At 35.0% G+C, this 25,718-nt stretch overlaps 1 protein-coding gene across 5 annotated transcripts in view; it reads right to left on the minus strand.

Moving 5' to 3' along the window:
* Positions 1-25,718, minus strand: part of DACH2 (dachshund family transcription factor 2) — a 470,115-nt gene that overhangs the window by 78,021 nt on the left and 366,376 nt on the right. For all 5 annotated transcript variants that reach the window (XM_046672635.1, XM_046672634.1, XM_046672632.1 and 2 more), the window contains 2 exons: positions 22,248-22,406; positions 10,963-11,135 (listed from right to left, as the gene is read on the minus strand). In XM_046672635.1, the coding sequence (XP_046528591.1) occupies positions 10,963-11,135; positions 22,248-22,406 (332 nt within the window). The remainder of the gene's footprint in view (positions 1-10,962; positions 11,136-22,247; positions 22,407-25,718) is intronic.

Genomic DNA, 25,718 nt, shown 5'->3' on the forward strand with positions numbered 1-25,718 from the left:
AAATCGTGGCACCTGGTACATGTTGAGTCTTTCTACAGAGACAAAAATTATGGAAATAAGGCATCTGTGAATTCATGTTGAATTCTGCCAACAAAAGGTTGATAGTCACAGGACACAGTGATGGGTTTTCTAAACTGAATTATCAACATCAATTCCTTAGTATTGTTTAGATTTTTATAGCTTTATATTTTTTATAGTTTAAACAATGAATTTGAATAAAATAGAGGTGTTGGCAGGGCTATTATATTTAATAATAAAATATTTCAAGCCAGCCCTGATGGCCTAGAGGTTAAAGTTTGGCATGCTCTGCTTCGGCGGCCCGGGTTCAGTTCCCAGGCACAGAACCACACCACCTGTCTGTCAGTAGCCATGTTGTGGCAGTAGTTCACATAGAAGAACCAGAAGAATTTACAACTATACACAACTATGTGCTGGGGCTTTGGAGTGGAGAAAGGAGGGAGATTGGCAGTAGATGTTAGCTTAGGGAGAATCTTCCCCTGCAAAAAAATAAATAAATAAATAAAATATTTCTTTTATATAACTGTTATGGTTCTCAAGACTTTTGTGATTATGAATATTGGTATAAAACTCTGAAGTTATTGGCTATGTTTATGTATCACAAACTGATGAACAAATATGGCAATCATTCAGTTAATTTGATCAATAAAAGAACCAAATTGTGATGTTTATGCCTTTTTGCAATAAATGTGATGGGGTGATAGACATGCTGGGACAGTGAATGTTTGTTCTAGAAAGTATTTCATTCATCCATAATAAATTTCTTAAAATTAAATGTTCTGTCTAATTATCTGTAATTACAACATCAGTATTCTAATCATCACAACATTAAGAATTAGTTCATCAAATATGTGCTTGTACATTTTCACATTGATTTTGCATGAGAGGCCCCAAATTTATAAATCCCTTAAAAAAGCTGTCTTTAATGCAAAAGTAATAGCATGAGAGTTAGAAGTTACTACTTCATTCGTAGAAGTTAACATTTTCGGATGTCTGTCATTGTAGCAGGCAGAATAATGGCCCCCCAAAGATGCCCACCTCACATTCTAATAGCCAGAACCTGTGAACATATTACCTTGCATGATGAAAGGGACTTTTCAGATGTGATTGAGAATCTTGAGATAGAGAAATTACACTGGATTATCTTGGAGGCAGAAAAGGAAGGTCAGTGGGAGATACGATTATGGAAGAATGATCAGAGAGATGTAACATTGCTGGCTTTGAAGATGGAGGAAAGGAACCATAAGCCAAGAAACGTGGGTGGCCTCTAGAAGATGGAGAAGGCAAGGAGATAAATTCTTCCCTGGAAGCTAAAGAAAGAAATGCAGCCCTGCCAACACCTTGATTTTAGTTCAGGGATAGCTGTGTCAGACATCTGACCTACAGAACTGTAAGATGACAAATTTGCATTCTTTCAAGCCACTAAATTTGTTGTAATCTGTTACAGCCGCAATAAAAAACTAATACAGTCACCAATGGTATATTCATTTTTTAAGTGGCATTTTACACTATCATTTAGCATTTAATTAACATTTGATAATTTTAGTGAAGTGAATAGTGGACTTTGGGTATATTAGCTAATTAAATACTGATAATTGGGAAAATGTATCCTACATTTTAAAGGCTCTGCAACTGTTGTTATACCTCAAAAACAATGTTTTAAGTCAGAGAAATATACATCTCATTTATATTTAGTATACAGATAAATAACACTGTGTATACAGGGTAACACTATGTATACGGGGAAAAATCAAAAGAAACATATAAGCAAAGCAGAAGACAATCAAGTTTTTTTTCCAAATAATTATATTTGCATTTTGGAGGGATGGTCTGGGGGTGAACAGCAAGATATATATAACCCTTATATCACATCATTTTACTTTTTGAAAAGACTAGTAATTCATCAGTTGTGAAACTCAAACTAAACTGTCATGATTAAAAATATAATCTCTAAATAGTATGTGTGCAAACACACACACATACACACAATAATGCAAGGAATTTCACATATGAGGTCAAAATTATTTTTTTGCCTTTCAGTGCTGTGTAGTCTCAATGATTCTATGCCAAAATATGTGCATAAATTGTAGAACATTCAGTATTTGTCTTTGAATTTTGACATTGGAAATTTGTGGAAAAAACATGTAACTCAATGAACTACATTTCTCTCTAATGGACCTCCGAATTAATGGACAGGTACAAAGTAGAGCAGTTACTGAGCAAACACAGAACTGAACAAACAAAATCACTGTGCAGTGGCAAATAGGAGTCATACACACAGCAATATATGCTCTCATAATAAAAATGGAAAATTTTTGAGTGATTCATAAAGTTGATGGTTTGGAAAAGCAAGAGAATCCAGCTGGCAGTGACACTTGCTCTTGACCACTCTACCTAATAAAAAATGGAAGCTTACTCTGAATTTTTTAAAAATGTAATAACATTTACACAAATAGAAAAATGCTATAAGTAAAAGGAAAAAATACTATAAGGAGGAATTTCCCCAAATATTTAAAATTAGCATATGATCAAATAATATGAGCTCAAATAATTTACTCAAACTTCTTTGACATTTTCAGCAGCATATTAGGTGAAACAATAAACTAACTTTGGGAACGTGATTTGCGGTGACTAACATTTTGGATGAAGTAATATTTCTGCTTTAAGATTTTGTAGCCTGCACCTTCCGAATTCAATCAAGATTCAGTTCATTGTTATTGTTTTCCTAAGGCATCGCAGAGTCAGACTTTTTTCACCACGTAAACTATACTAAATGAGACTAAAGCCTTATATTGATTAAGAATTAGGTGAGTTTTCAAAAATATATCTGTGTGGAACTGCGGATGTTTAATTTCTCCTAAAATAATGAATAGCTCTATGAACAATTTCACTGCAAGTAAACAGATCCATTTTTCAGCCCTGTAATCAGTATGCATCTATTTAGCTATTTAACTGCAATGTGCTTCGGTTCATTAGGTGGCTACTGTTGTGTCTCAGCCTAGTTAAAATTTCACAGCAAGTTAATCTGTTTTATTACAAATGAGAACACAAGTGATAATGTCCTCACCATTTGCCAAATAGAGGGTTAACAGTATTTGCAACAAATCAATAAGGGTATTTAAAAAGGAAAATTGCAAATCTAAAACCCCAATCATTTTTACTCATTGATGACTTCATTTTATTTGGCATTTATGACTTTTACAACCCTGTTACTCTTCATGTATTTCATTCTCGCGCCATCAAAAACAGCTGTAGCTCTTCTGAAACACTGCAGAAGTCTTTTCAAGGCAGCCAAAGCAGCAGAGAAGAGAGATTTGCAAAACTGATACACACTTACCCAATCAAATCCCCATTATCCCCTGCAATTAGTAAAATTATCTGCAATAATAACTAAGATTCTAACATAGAATATGAAGATAGTTCAAGGCTCATGCCTAAAAAGAAAAAGACGTTAGAGAAAATGTTATTAATTAGTGCATACTATTCTCTCTTCTATCAGACGATTTCATTTTGGGGGGAGAGATATATCACAAATAGTCACAGGAGACGTTCATCATATTAAGTAATTTGAAAATACATTTGAACTTTAATAAAGAGCAGGGTCAATGCTTAGAAAATTTAGTTTTTACAGGATTTAACACAGTCAATTCGGTTTAGGATTTAGTTTATTGGCACCAAAGTATCAATTCTGCCCATTTTCATGGAGATGCTGTATTTCATCTCAATGTATGGTAGTAAACACAGAACTTATGAAGTACTCATACATGCATGTCAAACGTGGTTATATGTATGTGTATGTGTGTAGTTGCCCTTTAATAACAACCATCTCAATGTTAAATTGTTGCCTCTGATATTTTATTCTACTGATTCTAATCAAGCAGTCAGTGGGATTATGTAATATACAATTTGTCTTTTTATTTTTATTTAATTGGAATTCAACTCTCACTGTAATTACTCCTCCAAATGTTAATCTATTAATGAGTTCCTAAAGGATTTAATGACATTTTGCTGCTGAGGAGTGGCTTTTGGAAGTTTATCTGAATGCTAGATATTTTATTCATGCATTTGTCTTGATATTTCATATTTAATTGATGTGCTCCTTCTGTACTGTCACCAGAGTTCCACAGAAACAGAACAGATTGTAACTTGACAGACTTTAATAATAAAATCAGGGACAGGAAAATAAAAAGTTTGTTCATTGTTGCTGCTAACTTAGCTTACTACTAATCCTGTGGAAGAATTTGATGTTCAAATTCATTATCTCTGAATACTATTGCAAGCTTGACACTTTATGGATCTTTCAGAATCACTTTAAGAATGTCTGTGTTCCACAATCACCAATTCACAATTGTATTTAATTTAACACAGATGGATGTGGTAGAGTTTTTGTGAATTTAGGAAAAACAGGGAGATTGGGGATGCAGCTGAAACATGTAACCATGAAAGAGTCCAAAATCATAGGCACACCCGATGTGTGATCTATGTGATACTTGGACAAAGAACCCTCTCACCTCTTCAATGTGATCAACTTGTTTTGGAAGAGGCTGATAGCTTAAGGGAATCAGCCATAATATCTGCTCATAGCATGTAAATGCCCTTAAGTGGGAGAATGGATAGTTCGGTGGGAAAATGCATGGCTTCCAAATTATGTTGTGAGCTTGGACCTCTGCCACCCACCCAAACACACACACACACACACACACACATACACACAACACATACAAACACAAATGAACCTTAATTCCCACTCAAGGCATCTTCATCCCATTTTCCAAAAGATAGTAATAGCTTTGTTTTTCCATAGAGCTTTTAGAATAAGACTCAACTAGTGATTTTTCAGTGAATTTGAATTATCACAAAACCCCTCTCTGTGTTGACTAATTTTAATACCAGATGTTCACATGCTAATACCACTGCCTTGTGACCATTTCCTATCAATTCATTAATTGCCAGCTGCTCAGTCAAACAAAAAACACAGCTAATCAGATGGTATTGGTAAACAGCCAAATAACAGCTTCCTATTTAAATGTCTTAAATTTTATGGAACACTTATATTACAAAGTTTCCCACAAATACAGAAAAAAAATGTATTATAAGATACTTAAATGTCAAACAGGAAATAGGTTTTCATACCACTCAGGTATTTTACCTATTTTGCTCTCAAGAATTTGCCACATTCAATGATATAACTGAAGGATGAATAGCCTAGCACGCCTAATGATCATAATGCAATTTCCAATTCATGTTATAGCTATATTAGTTATTAGCTACAAATGCTAATATCTGAGCCAACACTAAGGACTATATGCCTGGTGTTAACAATATCCCCAATCTAGTTTCTGGCCAAAACCACAACAAAAACCAAAAAAACATTTGTTTGCAACTTGTAATGTCTTTTCCAGTTTTGGACTTAAATCTTGTATCACTAATGATCATTTATGTTGGAAACACTCCCCAAAGTTTAATATCCAATGAATCATTAGTTTTCATTCATTCATGCAACAAACATTTAATGAGTGCCTAATGTACCCATTGGGGATGGAAGGAAAGCCTATGGGTGTTTTCATATGGTGTGTAGATGCTCATAGTTCAAACTAAAGACTAATCCACATATAAACATTGAAAGATAATTTAAAATAAAATACAAATCAGATCACTTCTATTAGAATGGGCGTCCCTCTTTAGTCTCTACCAGATCCCTAAGCCTTCTTTTGTGGCATCGAGATCAAAACAGCCATTACAAGTGAACAAATGCTCTCCAGAGGGAGGGTCCAATACCTGTATATTCATCTAATGCTGGGGGGACCTTTGGTCCTGATACTGAAAAGAGGATACAGAGGGGAATGTACATAGGGGAAGCCACTTCTTTCTTAGGTTAGCTCTTGGCCATAATATTGGTTTCTACTTATTATTATTTCCATATGCATTCTTGAGTATGAAACATAATAAAATAAAATAATATTAACCAATGTACCCTGAATTTTTACTAGATACCAAACAGTACTGTAAGTGTGTTAAAAAGATTTATCTCAGCCTCACGTTAACAGTATGAGGTATGTACAATTATTATCCCCATTTCATTGGGAGATGAGGCAAACTGAGATACGAGTAGGTTAATTAAGTTTCATAAAGTTGCATAAAGAATGATGAAACCAGGATTCAAATACAGGCAGTCTCACTTCAGAGCCCGTGATCTTACCCATTATGTCACATTGCCTCCAATGAAACCTGCTAGTTAATGCATCTTACTTAGCTAAAAAATTATGATGGCTCTATCCAGAAACAATATATAATTCTATAAATTCTTTTGGGGGTGGTGCTTATGCCTGTTTCGTTTTTGTGTTTTTGATAAGGCAATGTAACACAGTCCTTTGCACATACTAAACCGTTGCTAAATCAGTGAATTCTCTGCTTTCTAACAGAAAATGATGCTATTTATAATAGAGTAAGCCAATATTCAACGATAATTATTCTTTCTGGCCAACTGCAAGGCTAACTGCAATATACTTGCTGATTTCTAAATCTGTATTATCTTTTTTCCCCAAAGATTACTGGCGATCCTGGACTTCTCATCCACCCTACGCAATGCTCTAGAACAGTGCTGTCCCATAAAATTTTCTTCAATCATGCAAATATACTATACTTGTGCTGTCTAATATTGTAGCCAAAAGTAATATGTGACTACTGAGCACTTGAAATGTCACTAGTTGCAACTGAGGAACTGAAGTTTTCATTTTGTTTAATTAATTTAAATTGAAATAGCCTTTGTGGCTAGCAGCTACCATATTGAACAGTGTTGCTGTAGTCCGTATGTTCTATGCATCTGACTAAGACTCACTGCTAATTGTTTACATCCACGGAGGTGGGGAAATTTTTAAACTATAAGCAAATATATATTTTCTTGAGAAGTATAAGCTTCTAAAAGACACATAACTTCTCAGAGCCCTAAAAAGCTATGGTTTTCTCTTCCACCTGTGAAAAGAAAATAAAAAAGATTTCCAGCTGTGGAAAATAAAAAAGATAGCCAGCTAGATCTATTCTCCCTTGTGTTAGCTTTCACTATTTAATGGTATTTGCAGGAATCAACGGCTCTAATCATCAAACTTTTTTCATACTGCAGTAGAAATATTTACACACTGGTAGAAGAAAAAGGCTCAAACGCAATTATGCTCCTTTCAATTTGACATCATTCCATGTTAAAGTGGTATAATTTCAATTGGAAAACAAACTGCTTATTCATTCATTTTTATAGAGATTTCTCAGACTTTTAGTTAACACATTACACTTTCTGAAGAAATAGAAATTTGTAGGCAAACTGGTTTGAAAAGTTTTTGCTTATTTTGTTTAATGGATATGGGGGGAGATTGGCATGGAGAGTTTGATCCGATAAACATTTCATATTTCATGTAATGTTTTAAAAGGAGAGTGCTGTCTTGGAGCCTACTGAAACTAGAGCCAACTGTCAAATATTCAGTAATTTTGTGAGCCAGGTGTTAAACTGTTGGTAACTTGAAATCAACCAGGGTGGGGATATTTACATCACAAAAAAATGGCAAAAGCTATAAATCAGAGGTTTTGTTTTTTGAGAGCTGGTTTACAGGCACACCATTGGATGCTGGCCCAAATATAAAATCTAGAACACTGAAAGTTTACGTCCATTATAGGAATCTGAGGATTTTATTTCATTTTAATGTTCAACATTATTTGACTAGGCAAATATTATGTTTATGAATAAGTACACTAAGTGCTGTGTCCATTTGAGTCTATGAGCAAACACAGTAGACCATCACATTATAAAAATACATATTATGTGAATATGCACTCAGTCACAGTTGTCTGCATCCTACATCATTTCTTTTAAAGAATCTGAAAAATTAGAGACAAACATGGCACAGTAACAAGTCAACTACCAGGATAACCTTAAACGCAGAGAATGTAGGAAATTTTAAATCATTACACATAGTTTCCATTCTTGCTATAACTCTGGAACCCTGATCTCATAAAGTATAAAACAAAATCTGCAAAAGCATGTTTTCAAAATAGTACATGTGAGTTCATTTTGTCTATTTAAATTTTCAGGCAAAAATTATAGTGCTATTAACTCTGTTTATTGTTTGTCTCTCTACATGAGATCGTTAGCTTTAAAAACCACCTGATGCATAATAGGGGCTCAACCAATGCAAGAAAAAATATGGATGAGCCCACAAAATTTTTAAACCAGATATCGGTGGCTTCTTCTGATTCAATTAGTTGTTAACAAATGCACTTGCTAACAAATGCCAAATTGGTCTACCCAAATTAAAATGAGGAGTTAACATGGCTTACAGATTAGCCTAACCACTTTTCTGATGTAGACTCAATCAGATGATATGTAAACACAGATACAAAGTTTACAGAAAGCGAGATCCATTTTCCAGAAAAAAAATTGAAGCACAGAAATATTAAAATAGTTGTTCCCAGGCCCTTTACTCAAAAATGCTAAGTGCTGGAAATTGAATATGGTTTGTGTAGCCAGTCATTCAGTAGCTTGATACCTTCTATTTATCGTATAGTCCTAATATTCAAAGCACATACTGCGAGACCAGCTTCCGAAGGAAATTGTGATCACAGCCACATGATCATCAGTGACAAGGTACAGGCGTCAGCTTAACACAAACTGTGCTAAAGAAGCAGGTGTTTTGAAAGATTGTGAAACCGTGTTTGCATATCACAGTGTGTGTTTTTTTCCAATTCCGGGGACTTTTAAAAATTATATGAAAATAAGAGAAAGCGTTACTTGAAAGTAAAAAAAAAATCTGTAAACGTAAATAGAGGAAATGTGTTTTTGTTTGAATAGTTCCCATATCCCCCAAGTAGTTTTATATGGCAAAGTCTCAATACATAGGTTTGCTCACTGCCTGCGGGATTCTAATAGATCGAACTTTGGACCTGTGCTTCACCAAGAAGCACGCTGAAAATAAATTTCTGCTGAAATATAGATCAACAGAGGGGTGAAATTTCTGTGCTTCTAATTTGGTATCATGTAGCTAGTATCACATTGCTAACTGTTCTTGAAAGAAGATAACTATTCTTTCCATTTCCATAATCACCACCACCAACAAAATGTGAGTCATGAGCCTCATCCCCAAGAGCTTCTTGGCTCCAAATTCTTCACAGAGCTACCAGAAGTCCCAAATATTCAACCAAAATGTAGGTGATTCAGTCTGAACAACAGTCATTAAGAAAACTAAGCGAATGTACTTTTGAAGAGCCAAAAACATGCCTTTATTGAGAGTATTCTTTTATCATTTCAAAGCAAGTATGAAAATTCCATTACTTTAAACCATATTTCGTTTTTTAATAAAGTTTCCCAAGTTTGTGTGGGGTCACATTTACTTAGTAGCCACCCAGTTTCAAAATCATAGAAACCTTATGCCATCTTTGAAATAATGTCCATGGGTAATTTTTTTCTCAAAGGCAACTCTGATTCCTGATTTACACTCTGGTCAAATATTCAAACAACAGAGCTCTGACTAGCTGGGATAAACTAGTCCATTAAGGGCCACAGCCTTCACAGGAAGCACACTTCTACTTGGCCGTGGAAATACACATGGAGCTTAATAAAAATTTATCAATTTTTCTTTTCCTTTCCTACAAAGGTTATGTTATAAATTTTCTTCATTGTTTTAGAAGTCCCCAAAACTGGAATTTAAAATGGAAAAAAAAGTCTAGACTCTCACATTTCCTCTGCCTTGTCTTCTCTCACCTGTGTGTGCATCTATTACAATCATATCACTTTTGCAAGGCTCGGTTCAAATCCATCAACTGTAATGCCTTTTGAGATCCCTGCCTCCTCTCTTCTGCAAGCTAGGTATGATCTCTCCCTCCTCTAAAGTCCTATAATACTTGGTGACTCTCTATGCTATCCATCGGTCTGTCTTGTTAGCGCAAGTTAAATGGGTACCTGTTGTTTGTCTCACATTTAGTTTGTAAGTCCCGGAAGTCAGGGACTAAGTCTTACACGTCTGTCTCCCATATTGCCCAATACAAGATGTATATATCAAAGGTATAATATTTGTTGAATAAATGAAGGAACAAAGGGACAAATCAATGGGTTGCTCTGAATAACTATACTCTTTTGATCCTATATACCCTTATATTATCTCCTCGCCAAAAGAAAAATTATATTAAAAAGCCTAGTTCACATAATACTTGGAGAGAGGACAGAGAGGCCATGTGCCAAAGTGACAGGAGACATAAGGTGGGATTATAAAATATTATTTGTGTTTCATTACCCAATGGTCATGAAATTTTGAAAAATAATATTCTGATACTGATAATGATAATGCTGCAACTTACCATAAATATTTATTTAACATTTCACAATTTTTAATCTATATTTTACTCACATTATCTCCAGACAGCCAGTGAAATAAGTGGGATAGATTAGTACTATGATCTTTATTTTACAGTTGAGGAAGCAAGTTCAGGTGGGATAAATGTCATATCCATGGTCATTCAGCTATTAAGCGGCAGAACCAGAACTGGAACTCAGGTCTTTCTGACTACAAGTCCTGTACAGTATATACTACCCCACGACTGTCTCACAGACACCAAAAAGGCACAGTGTTTACTTTGTTTCACCCCAGCAATGGCAATGGTTTTGCCCACTCTTCTACTCTGTCATTAGTCTGGCCTTATGTCCCCACACTGTGCTCATGATTGCAAGACAGGAAGCTAAAATTAAAGATGAGATCTGTGGCCAAAGAATGAAAACTACTAACAGCAACAAAACAAAAACACCTTAGCAGGTCTAGTCAGAAATCAAACTCATCAATACTGTATGCTAAGCAATTGAGTCAATGAGCTGTGTGTTTATACTGAAGATCCTATGGTACTGCTAATATTGTACCAAAATTTAACTGTAATTAACACCTTTGTCCTCTTCTAAATCATGATTCTTACCTTTATAACAGAGGCCCCAGCTCTGGAGAGTGGACTGTGAATCTGGGCTGCAGCAGCCATGTTGGCAATAGTATTGAGATGGTTCATCTGATTCATTGCCATGGCAACTGATGCAGGAGGTAAGCTGACTGGAAGTAGGGGATGAGGCATCATCATAAATGGCAGATCCAGTCCTAAAAGAGACAGTGCATGTTAAATTATTACATTTGTTACATTATTTGGACAAAGGTAAATCACATCAAAATTGATGCTGTGAAATAGTAAAAAAAAAATCTAAATTCATTCTTACTGGCTTTGTTTTTTAAATCAAGTTTTATTATATCCCAGTATCTCTTTGGGCAATTAATAGTACCTATGAGATTTAATATTGTTTTATAATTTTAAATACATTCCTATGTCAACAGACTTTTATTTATCAATATCCCCTGTTCTTGCTCTCACTTCCAAAATATTTATAAGATGCAATCATTTTTACAAACAAAAATCTTTAAGGCAAACATCATTTTATTTAACAAAAAGAAGTTACTTTCTTTTTAATCATTATAATATATTGATGTGTTGATAGTTTCTAGCTTAACACTTTCTTTAGGAGATATAATAGTGGCCCTGGTAAGACAGCATATAGATTCTCTGGGCTACAGTATTAGTGAAGAAAATAAAATTTGGAATATGTTCTACCCCTTCAGTTATAAATTTCTAAAATGAATGCTTATAGCTCTACTTTGAAGCCTTTGTCAATAAGGAATAACTCCCCTATCGAAATATCAACCTGTTTTCCACTTTGCTAACAAATACCAATATTGTTGAGTAGTGTCTAGAATTCTATCTGTTTTCTTATGCAAGGTGAAATAATTTTCACACATTTGAAATATATTAAAGAATATCTCTCAAGTATTATCCACATTACACTTGCAGTAGCCACAGATATGTCATCATAAGAAAGGTAACAAATTAAAACCGTTGTCTACTTGCCCCTTATAAGGTTGGGATTTGTGAGGAAACACCTTTAAGCAGAGGCTAGGGAAAGTTAGCCTAACATCACGGATGTTAACATGACTACAGTAAGTAAACCATAGCACTTTACAATGTATTTTAAACTATTGCTTCAACAGTAATCTTGCCTTTTTTGGACAAAAGCCCAGAAACTAGTAATCTTTAACAGATGCTCTAAAACATCCTTTCCTATAATTTTCCCAAATTATTACAGATTATAGAAATTCTATAATGGGCAATGTTTACGTGGGTCCTACACACAGTTATCAACTATTAATAACATCCCCTTTCCTCCTTGCCATCCCCTCATTTTTTCTTGCTTCCCATGTCACAATAGTAAGTGAATAACAATGAACCTATAGGAAGTATGTTCAGAGGCCCCCTAAATCTCATTCCTCAAAACAACAGTAACAGTAATACAAACTTTCAAAACAGATTTTTTTGGACAAAAAGGAGGCTAGAAGATAAAAATGCTGCTACTTGATTTGAGGTCCATCTTCTAGATTCAACAATGATGGATGAATTAAGCCCATGAACACAAAATATTCAAAGGCAGCACAATGCAATAAAACACACTTTCAGATATGACAAGCGTCATACAACATTAAAGTGATCATCTCAATGAAAAAAACTCCTAAATAAAGGACACAACAGTCACCAAGATTTCTGATAAAGACAGCCACAAAATGCACTGTTATCAGAATTACACAAAGATTTTTAAAAAAGCAAGAAACTGAAATTCTATGTGGAATCCAAGAAGGGGAACGTCCTCTGTACTCCGTATGACTCCAGATCCCAAGAAAATATTAACAACGTATTTTAGACCTTTCACCTATTACTTCACTTATGGATTGCTATCTCTAAATCCATTTTATGAGCAATCCACCAAGCCAAAATTTTCAGTTATAAAACATTTTTCCTGAGAGAAGCCTGACACAGTGTAAACACTGAATTTAAAATGGCCTTCTGGGGGCTGGCCCCGTGGCCGAGCGGTTAAGTTCGCGCGCTCCGCTGCAGGCGGCCCAGTGTTTCGTTGGTTCGAATCCTGGGCGCGGACATGGCACTGCTCGTCAGACCACGCTGAGGCAGCGTCCCACATGCCACAACTAGAAGAACCCACAACGAAGAATACACAACTATGTACGGGGGGCTTTGGGGAGAAAAAGGAAAAAATAAAATCTTTAAAAAAAAATAAAATAAAAAAAAATAAAATAAAATGGGCTTCTGCACCCCCTGTTAAACTAGAAGTTTATTTTCAGTTAGCCTTCCAAAATTACTTAGATGAATATGCATTTTTATACTTTACTCATCATACAGCTTTGCTATAATGATGAGATATTCCATAACAAATTAAATTAATCACTGTTTATCTTTCCCCTAAAACCTTCACTCTATGCTCAACATAATAGTAACCATCAATGACCTAAAAAAGTTTCTATATACAGCTCTCATTTACCACAAACCCAAGATAATTATAGACTTCAATTCTTTGTGTACTCAGTGTTTTAGTAGCAAATTGATCAAACTGTAGCTGAAAAGTAGCCATCAGTGCCTCCCTTTACCACTCGAATGCTTAAATAAGCCTTTGTTCAATTTACACTTCCCTTAACAGTGTAATAATCTTTTCCTCATTCTCCAAAGATTTTCAGCATCATCCAGACACCATCTGGCCATATCAAGTCATATGCCTACTCAGAGTCCAATTGACATGCAAACTAAATGCAAACTACAAACATAATTTAACAGCCTATTGACAGTTTTAAAATATAATTCATCAAACATTTCATATGACCATGAAGGACTTAAAAGTCACACTTTCAGATCATGACCTGCAATAACTAACTGTCAATTGACTATAATACCCTAGACTCTAAGCTAATATTTACATTACAGGGCAGTTTAACAGTGACCCCACGTGAGTTGCACATGCAAAGCCTATGCAAATACTGAATTATGTAAGTCAACCTTTTCTCAAAGCAGAAATCATTAAATTAAGAGCCATCAATAGTATACAACACTCCAGCAATCTCGCCCATTTACTCACATGCTTAAAAAGTACAGAGACTTTTAATAGTATGGTAATGAAGACAAATTCTTTTTAAAAATCACCAGAATGGGTCATCTCTTTCCTGTCAGCCTCAAGGACATCATGCAAGCTACTATAAGTATTATTTCTAACGAATCTTCATATTCTGGCAACTCCTATAAGTTTTATATAAGTGCGTGGTACCACCTTCTGCTAGCCATTAAGGCTACAAACTTCAGACTCTAATCCGCTCTCTAAAATCCCACATTCATTCTATTTCCAACTCATGTTGACCTCTGTAATATCCTGCAATTTCTAGGGTCAGGCACCAATCCCATTGTACCTGGTTGGTATCCTACCTTCCTGGTTGGTTTTCTTATGCCATTTCATTTGCCACTCTAATTTTAAGACTTTTAGTGTCCACTTACTGTCTCCAGAATAAAATATAAGTTCTTTGGTTTCATGTGAAATGACTTTTCTAGCTTTGATATCTCATCACAGACCTCTGCGTGCTCTACTCTAGCCCCACTGGACTACTTGTAGCTCTCTACTATTTTAATTCAGCTTAGCCTTCATTCTTGTTCATGCCTCTGGAATCTACCTTTCTAATCCTGTTTATTTGAGCATTGTAAAACTCTTCCTCCCTTTTTTAAATCAATAGACTTTAGTTTTAGAGAAGTTTTAGGTTTACAGAAAAGGTGAGCAGAAATTACAGAGGATTTCAATGTATTTCCCCTCCACCAGCAGTTTCCCCTGTTACTAAAATCTTGTATTAGTGTGGTACATTTGCTACAATTGAGGAATCAATATTGATACATTATTATTAACTACAGTCCATAGTTTGCCTTAGAGTTTATTCTTTTGTGTTGTACATTCTAAGATTTTTCACAAATGCATGATAGCACATATCTACCATTACAGTATCATATAGAATACTTTCAGTGCCCTAAAAATCCTCTGTGCTCCACCCATTCATCCCTCCTGTCTTAGCCTTGGATTTTCCTGATTCTATAGATTTGCCATTTCCTGAGGTGGAGTCATACACTGTTTAGTCTTTTCAGACTGGGTTTGTTTCACTTAGCAATACATACTTAATGTTCATCCAAGTCTTTTCGAAGCTTCATCGCTCATTTGTTTCTACTGCTAACTACTGTTTCATGGTATGGACATACCACAGTTTGTTTACTCATCCAGCTGTTGAAGGACATCTTGGTTGATTCCAACTTTTAGAAGTTATGAATAAAGTGGCTATAAACATTGGTATGTAGATTTTTGTGTGGATATAAGTTTTCAATTCAATTGGATAAATAAGGAAGATTATGTTTAACTTTGTGAAAAACTGCCAAAATATTTTCCGATGTGGCTGTACCATTTTGCATTCCCAAAAGCAATAAAAGAGAGTTCCTGTTGTTCCACATCCTTACCAGCAATTGATGCTGATGGAGTTTTGGATTTTAGCCATTCCAATAGGCGTGTAGGGGTATCTCATTGTTTTAATTTACAATTCCCTAATGACACATGATGTTGAGCATCTTTTCACATGCTTATTTGTCATCTGTATATCTTATTTGATGAGGTATCTGTTCAGGTCTTTTGCCTATTTTTTAATTAGGTTGTTTATTTTTTATTGTTGACTTTTAAGAGTTCTTTGTAAATTTTCTATCAGTCCTTCATCAGGTATGTGCTTTGCAAAGATTTTCTCCAACTCTGTAGCTTGTCTTTTTATTTTCTTAACAGTGTGTTTCACAGAACAGTTTAAAATTTTAATTTTTAATGTTTAAATCCAATTTATCAATTTTTATCGTGGACTTGGTGCTGTACCTAAAAACTCATTGCCAAACTCAAGATCATCTAGATTTTCTCTGATATTATCTTCTAATAGTTTTCCAATTTTGAAATTTACATTTAGGTCCATGATCCAGATTGAGTTAATTTCTGTGAAGAGAAGAGTGTAGAGTCTGCGTCCAGATTCATTTTTTTTTTTTTGCACGTGGATGCCTAGTTTTCCCAATGCTATTTGTTGAAAAGATGATGGTTTCTCCATTTAATTGTCTTTGCTCTTTCATCAAATACTAGTTGACTACATTTGTATGGATATATTTCTGGGCTTTCTATTCTGTTATAAATCTATTTGTCTATTCTTTTGCCAATATCACACTGTCTTGACTCCTGTAGCTTTACAGTAAACATTGAAGTAGGGTAGGATCGATCATTCCACTGATGTTTTCTGTTCAATATCATGTTGGCTATTCTGGATCTTTCACTTTCCCTATAAACTTTAGCATCAGTTTGTTGATATCCACAAAATAACTTCCTTGGATTTTGATTGGGATTGTGTTGAATGCATAGGTCAAGTTAAGAAGAACTTGCATCTTAATGATACTGAGTTTTCCTATATATAAACATAGAATATTTCTCCATTTATTTAGACATTCTTTGATTTCTTTCATCAGAGACTTATAGAATTCCTTCTAAAGAGCTTATATATATATATTTTTTTTTTGTCAGTTTTATACCTATGTATTTCATTTTTTTGTTGTTGCTAATGTAAATGGCATTGTGTTTTTTATTCTCAAATTGCGATTGTTCATTGCTGGTATATAGGAAAGTAATCAACTTTTGTACACAATCATGCTATAATCCTTTATTACTTACAGGAGATTTTTTGTCAAAGCTTTGGGATTTTTTTATGTAGACAATCATGTCATCTTTGAACAAAGACAATTTCTTCTCTCCCATCTATATACCTGTTAGGTCCTTTTCTTATCATATTGTATTAGCCAGCATTTCCAGTGCAACGATGAATAGGAGTGGTGAGAGGAGGCATCCTTGTTGTTTTTTATCTTAGGGGAAAAGCACATGTTTCTCACCATTAAATATGATGTTAGCAGTAGGTTTTTTTGGTAGATGTTCTTTATCAAGTTGAGGAAGTTGCCTTCTGTTCCTATTTTTCTGAACTTTTATTATGAGTGCTTATTGTATTTTGTCATATCCTTTTTCTGTATCTACTCTTAGAATCATATGATTTTTCTTCTTTACCCTGCTAATGTGACGGATTATATTAATTGATTTTTGAATGTTGAACTAGCCTTGCATCCCTGTAATAAATCCCAGATTGTCATGGTGTATAATTCTTTTTATACATTGTTGGATTTGATTTGTTAATATTTTGTTGAGGATTTTTGCGTGCATGCTCACGAGAGATATTGGTCTATAGTTTCATTTACTTGTAATATCTTTGCCTGTTTTTGGTAATTGGGTAATGCTGGCATCATAGGAGTTAGGAAATATTCCAGCTGCTTCTATCTTCTGGAAAAGACTGTAGGAAATTTGTGTGTTTTCTTACTTTAATGTTTGGTAGAATTTACCAGTGAAGCTATTTGGATCTGGTGCTTCTTATTGTATTGATTCAATTTCTTTAATAGATATAGTCCTATTCAGATTATCAATTTCTTATTATATGAGTATTGATAGATTATATCTTTCAAGGAATTGGTCCATTTCATCCAGGTTATCAAATTTGTGGGCACAGAGTTGTTTATAATATTCCTTTTTTATTCTTTTAATGTCCATATTGTCAGGAATTATGACCCCTCTTTCATTTCAAATATTAGCAATTTGTATCTTCTTTCTGTTTCCTAGTTAGCTTAGATAAAGCTTTATCAATTTTATTGATCAATTCAAAGAACCAGCTTTTGGCTTCATTGATTTTCTCTATTGATTTCGTATTTTCAATTTCATTGATTTCAGCACTAACTTTTATTACTTCTTTTCTTCTGCTTTGGATTTAATTTGCTTTTCCTTTTCTAGTTTCCTAAAATGCAATCTTAGATTGCTGATTTTATCTTTCTTCTTTTTAGCATATTTATTCAATACCATAAATTTCTAAGTATTGCTTTTGCTGCATCCCACAAATTTTGATAAGAAAAGTTTTTATTTTCATTTACTTTCATTTACTTGAGACTTCTTTGACACACATGTTGCTTAGTAGTGTGCTGTTGAATCTCCAAGTAATTTTGGATATTCCACCTGTCTTTCTGTTATTAATTTTTAGTTTAATTCCAATATGACTGAGAGCAGACAATGTATGATTTCTATTCTTTTAAATTTGTTAAGGTGCGTTTTACAGCTCAGAAGGTAGTCTTGGTGAATGTTCCATGTCAATTTAAGAAGAATGTGTATTCTGTTGTTGAATGAAATATTCTATAGAAGTTCATTAGATCTAGTTGATTGATGGTGCTACTCAGTTCAACTATACCCTTGCTGACTGACTTTCTTCCTACAGGATATGTCCATTTCCAATAGAGCAATATTGAAGTCTCCAACTATAATAGTACATCTACTTCTCCTGGCAGTTCTATCAGTTTTGCCTCACATATTTTGACACTCTGATAATAAGACCAAACACGTTAAGGGTTGTTAACGTCTTCTTGGAGAACTGACCTCTTTATCATTATGTAATGTCCTTCTTATCCCTGAAAATTTTCTTTATTCTGAAATCTGCTTCATCTGAATTAATATAGCTACTCCTTCTTTCTTTTGACTAGTGTTAGCATAGTATATATTTCTCCAATCCTTTATTTTTAATTAATATGTGTCTTTATATTTAAAGTGAGTTTCTTATAAACAACGTATAACTCGGCCTTGTTTTGTTACCTACTCTGACGGTCTCCACCTTTTTATTGTTGTCATTTGCTTTGTTTTGGTTTTTTGTTTGATACACGATTATATAAGAAGTATGTTGCGTTTAACTAATGGTAAAAGCATTGACATCCCAGATCACTAGAGCATGTGGAGCAGCCTATGTTTTTAATTGGTATATTTAGGCCAATCATATTTAAAATGATTACTGATTGGACTGGATAAGTAGCTATCATATTTTTTACTATTTTCTATTTGTTGTCCTTCTTTTTTCTTTTATTTTAATATTATCTTCTACTCTTTTGTTGCCTTCTCTCGTGTTAACTGAGTATTTTATATGATTCCTTTTTCTTTCCTCTCTTAGCATATTAATTATACTTTTTAAATAATTTTTAAGTGGGTGCCCTGGAGTTTGCAATATACATTTACAACTTATCTAAGTCCACTTTCAAAAATAACACTGTACCACTTCGTGGGCAATGTAAGAACCTTATAGCAGAGTATTTCCAATTCCTCCTTCCTGTCCCTTATGACAGTGCTCTCATTTATATCATTATCCATAAGGTACAATCACCCAATATGTTGCTGTTGTCATCATTACTTTGAGCAGAGTGTTATTTCTTAGACTGATTAAGAATAAGAAAAAACACATGTTATTTACTTTAATTTATTCCTTCTCTAACACTCTTCTTTTTTCAGTAGGTCCAAGTTTTTGACCTTTATAATTTTCTTTTTCTCTGAAGACCTTCTTTTAACATTTCTTACAGGGCAGATCTGTTGGTATGGTAAGAAATTCCCTCAACTTATGTTTGTCTGAGAATGTCTTTATTTCTTCTACACTTTTAAAAGGAAATTCCACTGGATGCAGAATTCTAGGTTGGTGGGGTTTTTTTTTTCCTTTAACACTCTAAATATTTCACACCACTCTATTATTGCTTGCCTGGTTTCTGAAGATAAGTCCAATGTCTTTATTATGTTTGTTCCTGTATGAGTAAGGAGGGTTTTTTCACCCTCTGTCTTCTTTCAAGATTTTCTCTTTGTTTTTGATTTTCCAGTTTGACTATAATATGCATCAGTGTAGATTTTTTGACACTTATCCTTCTTTTGCTCTCTGACCTTCCTGGAACCGTGGTTTGGTGTCTCCCATTATTTTGGAAAATTTTCAGTCACTGTTATGTCAAATATTTCTTTTGCTCCTTTCCCTCATTTTTGTCCTTCTGGTATCCCCATTACATGTATGCTACACCTTTTGTAATTGCTGCACAGCTCTAGGATATTCTGTTCTGTTTTTTTCCATTTTTGCTTTGTTATTCAGATTGGGAAGTTTCTATTGACATATCTTCAAGCTTACTAATTATTTCCTCGACTCTGTCTAGTCTACTCATGAATTCATCAAAGACATTCTTCGTTTTATTGGAGTGTTTTGATTTCCAGCATTTCCTTTTGATTCTTAGTTTCCATCCCTCTGCTTAAATATCCCATGTATTCTTGTATCTTTTCCTCTTTTTCCATTTTATTAGCGGTTATTTTAATCCCAGTTATTTCAAATTCCTGGACTGATAATGTTAAAATATTTGCTATATCTAATTCTGGTTCTGATGCTTGCTTTATCTCTTCAGAGTGTTTTTTTTTTCCTCTTTCATGCCTTGTACTTTTTTTGAAGTCAGAAATGGTGTATTAAGTAAAGGGAACTGAGGTAAACAGGTCTTTAGTAGGAAGTTTTATGTTTACTGGCTAGGAGTTAGGCTTTGTTTACTGTTTACTGTAGCTGTCCCATGAGTAGCTGTGATTTCCTGTCCCCCCTGTTGTCTGTGGTTTTCCCTAGAGCAGCTATATTAAATAGGGTCCAAGGCTTTCAGTTCTTTCAGTGGTAATCCCCTGTTATACAAAGCTCTATTGTGGTGGTAAAATGTGTAGGGAGGAGAAGCATTCTATAGTCCTATGATTAGGTCTCAGTCTCCTGGTGAGCCTCTCTCCTAGGGCTGTGACTTTCATAATTGCTTTTCAGCTTCTTCCCTCTTGGGGGGAATAGGCAGGCTTGGGGGTGGGGGCAGCTATGGCTGAGTATTTCTCTTTCCCCATGTGGAAAGCTAAGGCGGCTGGAGTTGTGTATCTTCCTTCCCTCACGTCAATGTCTACAGGGTGCTGGAGTTTAGTATACTCTTACCCCAGGTCAGTTAGGCTCTGGTAAAACCAAGTAGTTTAAGCTCTGGTAAAATAGTATCTTTTGAAGGCAGGCCTCTGCTAAAAAAAAAAAAAACACACAGAACACTCTCAGCATATTTTGAAACTCCCCTGCCAGAAGCATGAGGGGAATTCTCTCAGGTTTTCACCTTAACAACCTGATGGGGCTCCTGGAGGTAAAACTCACAAAAGTATAAGGAACCCCTAAGGAAGGTCCCCCAGGAGGTTTTCTCTCTCAAGCTGGGTCCATACTGAGTCCTCAGCAATCACCCTTTCAATGCTTCTACCAGGCCTCAGCTGTGGCTTCTGCTTCCTATAAGTTGTGGTTCCCTGTATCCACCTCTTTCTCCAGTTGTAGGAAGAGCTGTGCCCTGTGAACTCAATCTCTGATGGATTTAAAAGACCTGTTGTTTTTCAGATTGTTCCACTTTTTTCTTGTTGTGAGGATAGGAGTGACAACTTCTAAGCTGTTTAAATGTTAGACTAGAAACAAGGAGTCCTTTAGGCTTCCCTCCTTTATGACACAAGTCTACCTTAATCAGTCCTTTTCTGACTTCTCACAACATAATATTTATAACTTCTCTGGCATTCATCTTATTTGCCTTTGCTTAACATTTCATTTTATATGAGAAGTTTCACTCTTGAGTTTATAATACCTCTTTAAAGTAAGACACCATAACTTATTTTGTATGCTTAATGACTGATGAATTTCATTAAGATTTGGGACATCATATTAAAATATCCCAGAATTCCTCCATTGTCTTAATTCTAAGGTTTAGTGGAAGAATGAAAGTCTCAGGGAAAGGAATAATAGAACTCTTTCCCCAGGTTTTCTGTTTGTAGGAAAAGTAGAATTTTAGCCAAGTAATGTATATAAGACCTGCTTTCCTGCAGAATGACTTCTGAGTCACTGAAGCTCCTAAAAACATCATCTTAACCTGAGTTTGTATACATTAGCTATAGTAAATAATAATACTTATAATTCATACAGTACTTACTATATGCAAGTCACTGCTAACAGCTTTTCCTTTATTATTTTTAGCCCTCACAATAACCTTAATGACTGGGTATATTTTATTCCTACTTTGTAGTTGTGGAAAGTGAGACTCGGAAAAGTTAGGTGACCTCCAAAGTCAAACAGTGATATGGAATTCAAAAGATGTGGAATTCAAACCCAAGCTTATGTGACTATAACCAACATTCTTAACTACTCTGATCCATGGCCTCCCATGTACCTCTGCTCTGCTGCATGGCCTCTCAATCTATCTCTACTCTATAAATCCCACCTTTTGGAATGAATACCTCTTTATCTACCCTTCTGACCCCAAATTGTTAAACCTTATTGAAGAGAAATAGACTAGCCCTGCTAGTCCAAGATGTCCAGTGGGTCTTGAATGATATTTTTCTCAACACACCAATTTTGGGAGGACAGTATACATACTGTTGCTCAACAGGTGATTCTGCTGCAGTGGATTAAGGGTAGGAGCACCCCCAAGGCCTGGCTGGCCAGCCAGGGCTGCATGAGCAAGTCCATGTTGGGGTCCAGGAGCAGCAAGAGGAGACTGCATCTTATCCTTATCCCAGGAGGATTCACTTCCACCTGAAAAACATTCGTATGAACAGATAGGGATTTGAAAACTTTCCATGAGAAGACCTTTCTTTTTTAATTCCCTTTTTAGGGTTGTAATTTTTAATATTACTTCTCAGAAGACTGTTACTAAACATAGGTAACTCATGTTTATGATGGTTTCTAAAACTTTCAATAGCCTTGGATTTAAGCAGCCTCTAGGAACACTAAACAACTCTCACTAATCACATAGGCCCACTCGCCTTACAGGTAGTCTAAACGAATCTGGAATCATAATGAATAGCTTTTGAGAGCACTTGTATGTTGAAAGACATTAACTGATCACTACTACCTCCCATTCCAACCCTCTAACATACCTGTGCAATATTTTAACAAAGATCAGTTGCTGTTCACTCAAAAAAAAACCACCCTCATTTATAAGAGCATGATAACATGCAAAAATATGTAGTAAGAAACAAAATGATCAGTTATTTTGTTCTCAGATGCAGCCCTCAAAAAGCTAATCTCTTCATACACAGCAGGCTTTTGTCCACAATAATCTGGATAAAACATAAAATCATGGCCCCCAATTTGAAACTGTACTTTACTTTGATCATCTATGTAGAGAGTAAAGTGTGCATAAATGCAGACTACTATATTATCATGATGATCTACAGCAGCATAGCTATTTCATCTGGCACTTAGCATACTGTGAAGAAAGAACCATTGCTTAAAACCATACAGGAAACAGCCACAGAATTATTCCCAGGGCATCCTTTTAAGGAGAATACTTTAAACAGAGGGGCAAGGGGTTGTATTGCAATCACTGCAGTAGCATACAGTCTGCCTTTAGAAAACAGAATGGTTATGTGGGCAGCCCCACCTATTTGCTTAACGTGGTTCATTCATGCAGGGGTCAGTGGTTCCGCTCCCATTCCCATGGTGGGATTGTGACATTAGCATCTCCACCTGGCTGACTGTATCCATCTGCTGCCTAAAACACTGACCCTGTTTTGCAGAGGGGTTTAGGCCTGGGAATCTTGGGCACTCTGTAAAATATGTGCATTTACTGGTTTAAAAAAAAGGTAGAAAGAAATCAACTTGTTCGTATTCCTAACATTCAACATTGCAATCATTTTCACTTCTTGGAGTTCCCTCCCAGGCTTTGTTCACATAGATACTCATTTTTACATTGTAAACACTCTGCCTTGTTGCTTCGGGTATCATATTTACCAAGTATAATGACCACACAGTAGTCTACTGAGTTAATGTACTATAATTTATTAAACATTGGACTTTGAGTTTGTCTCAAATTTGTCACTATTATAAATTATACCATAACAACAACATTCATTTGAATTATTTCCTTAGAATCAATTAATTCCCTGGAATGGGATTTCTGGGTCAAAGGGGTTGAACATTTTTATACTTTTGCTTTCAAGAGCTACATTTGCAAAAGCAGTTTTAAAGAAGTAGATTTTCTAAGGAAATTTTTTCAAGGCCAAGGGATATTGTCCCTGAAGATTTAAAATGTATTTAAGAAAACTGTCTGCTAGAATCCATGAGAGGGTTTTAAAAAATCTTTCTACCCATTCATCTACTCTTACCCCAGCTCTGGAAATCTACCTCCTCTTCAGGACTCTTTCAAGCCGATTTGTGGCCAAAGTCAATCTCTAATCCAAAAGTGGGAGCCTTGCCAGCCTCCAACTACGCGAGTTCCAGACAAGAAAACACCAGATTCTCCAGCAGCAGTGGTAAAGACTGAGGGGTACCTGGTCTTCCCTATATGGACAAAGCTTTCCCAATCAATTGGGGAATAAATAAGTAATGAATTGTTCAGTTCCTGCTATAAGCCGTTTAGTTAACATGCACAGAAGCTTATAAGGTAGGAAATTTGGTTGGATTTGATAGACTGGTTTAATGGACCAGAAATCATTCCCTTGATCACGTTGAGGTTTGGTGTATTCATTGAAAACATGCAACACTCTTTTGATTACACCAATTGTTCTCTCTTTTCATCCAGATGTTTGTTGCTGTATAGTCACTGCCTCAGAGCAGGGAGGTAATTTATCGCTGGTGCATTGACGTAATTTAGCATTCATACATTTGAAATTCCAATTAAAATCAATAAGATTGTTATGCTGTAATGAACAGGAATGGTGGAAGGAAGGGAAGTATCTTAATAAACAAAAGTAACCACATTGCAACACTGAAAATTCTTTATAGTAACATTGGTCCAATAAACATGATTAATACCAGAAAATGCAAAAATTTGAAAGATCAATTTCTGAGCAAAAACGAAACCACTCCATCATTTTAGCACTATGTCCAAGATATGAATTACCTCACCATTACAGAACTGTAATTTGTAAATTGATGAGCAAAACATTGACAAAGAAAGATACGTTTAGAAGACACTAAATTATACCATTGATATTAATATTGCATTGCGCCATCACAACAGCAACAGTGTAAAGCAGTACTAGGGCTGAGACTGTGTCAATATTTATTTTATAAATTGAAAATCTTGTAGTCCACATTCAATATAAAATGGTACATTAGGTATTAGTCTAATGTTTTATACATCACACATTCCAAATCAACTTTAATAGAAATGTTTTTGAAAACCTCATTAAGGATTTCAAAGTATTTTGTGTATGCCTTGGTGAGAGCTTTAGATGACCTTTTTCCACCAACTCTCACCTTTTTAACTACTGTGTTAAAAATGATAGAAGGAGGGTGGTTACCAACTGTTCCCATCTTCACTTAGTATGGCTATAAGAAATCGTCCTGCCCTTTGAAGGCAACTGTATATAAAGTGAGCGAAGACTGTGGGATACCCTTGATATTTGCATTAGGAGGTATTAAAACTCTGGACATACTTTTGTCTTTTGACCTAAAATTCTTACCATTTTTAAGCCTATAGAATTGACTTATGACTTAGTCTGGAGGCTTTGCTAGCCCCAAACTTTGCATTGCCCTATGCCCCTTTGCCAATTTGTAATAATATCCACAGAACTGAAAGCTCAAAAAATATATTTACCAAACTTATCCTAGGGTCAACTTTTTTTTATTACTATGTGGAAGCTTGGGTATCCACTTTCCTTTTCTTAGAATTTATCTATCATCTATTATCTATCTATCTATCTATCTGTCTATCTACCTAACTATCTATCTATCTATCTATCTATCTATCTACCTAAGTGTCTATCTATCTCTAGATGTATTAGTTTGCTAGGGCTGCCATAACAAATTACTATAGTCTGAATGTTTATGTCTCCCAAAACTCATATGTTAAATCCTAATCCCCAATGTGATGGTATTTGAAGGTGTGGCCTATGGAAG

Source organism: Equus quagga, chromosome 10 (assembly GCF_021613505.1).
Source record: "Equus quagga isolate Etosha38 chromosome 10, UCLA_HA_Equagga_1.0, whole genome shotgun sequence".
Taxonomy (NCBI): Eukaryota; Metazoa; Chordata; class Mammalia; order Perissodactyla; family Equidae; genus Equus; species Equus quagga.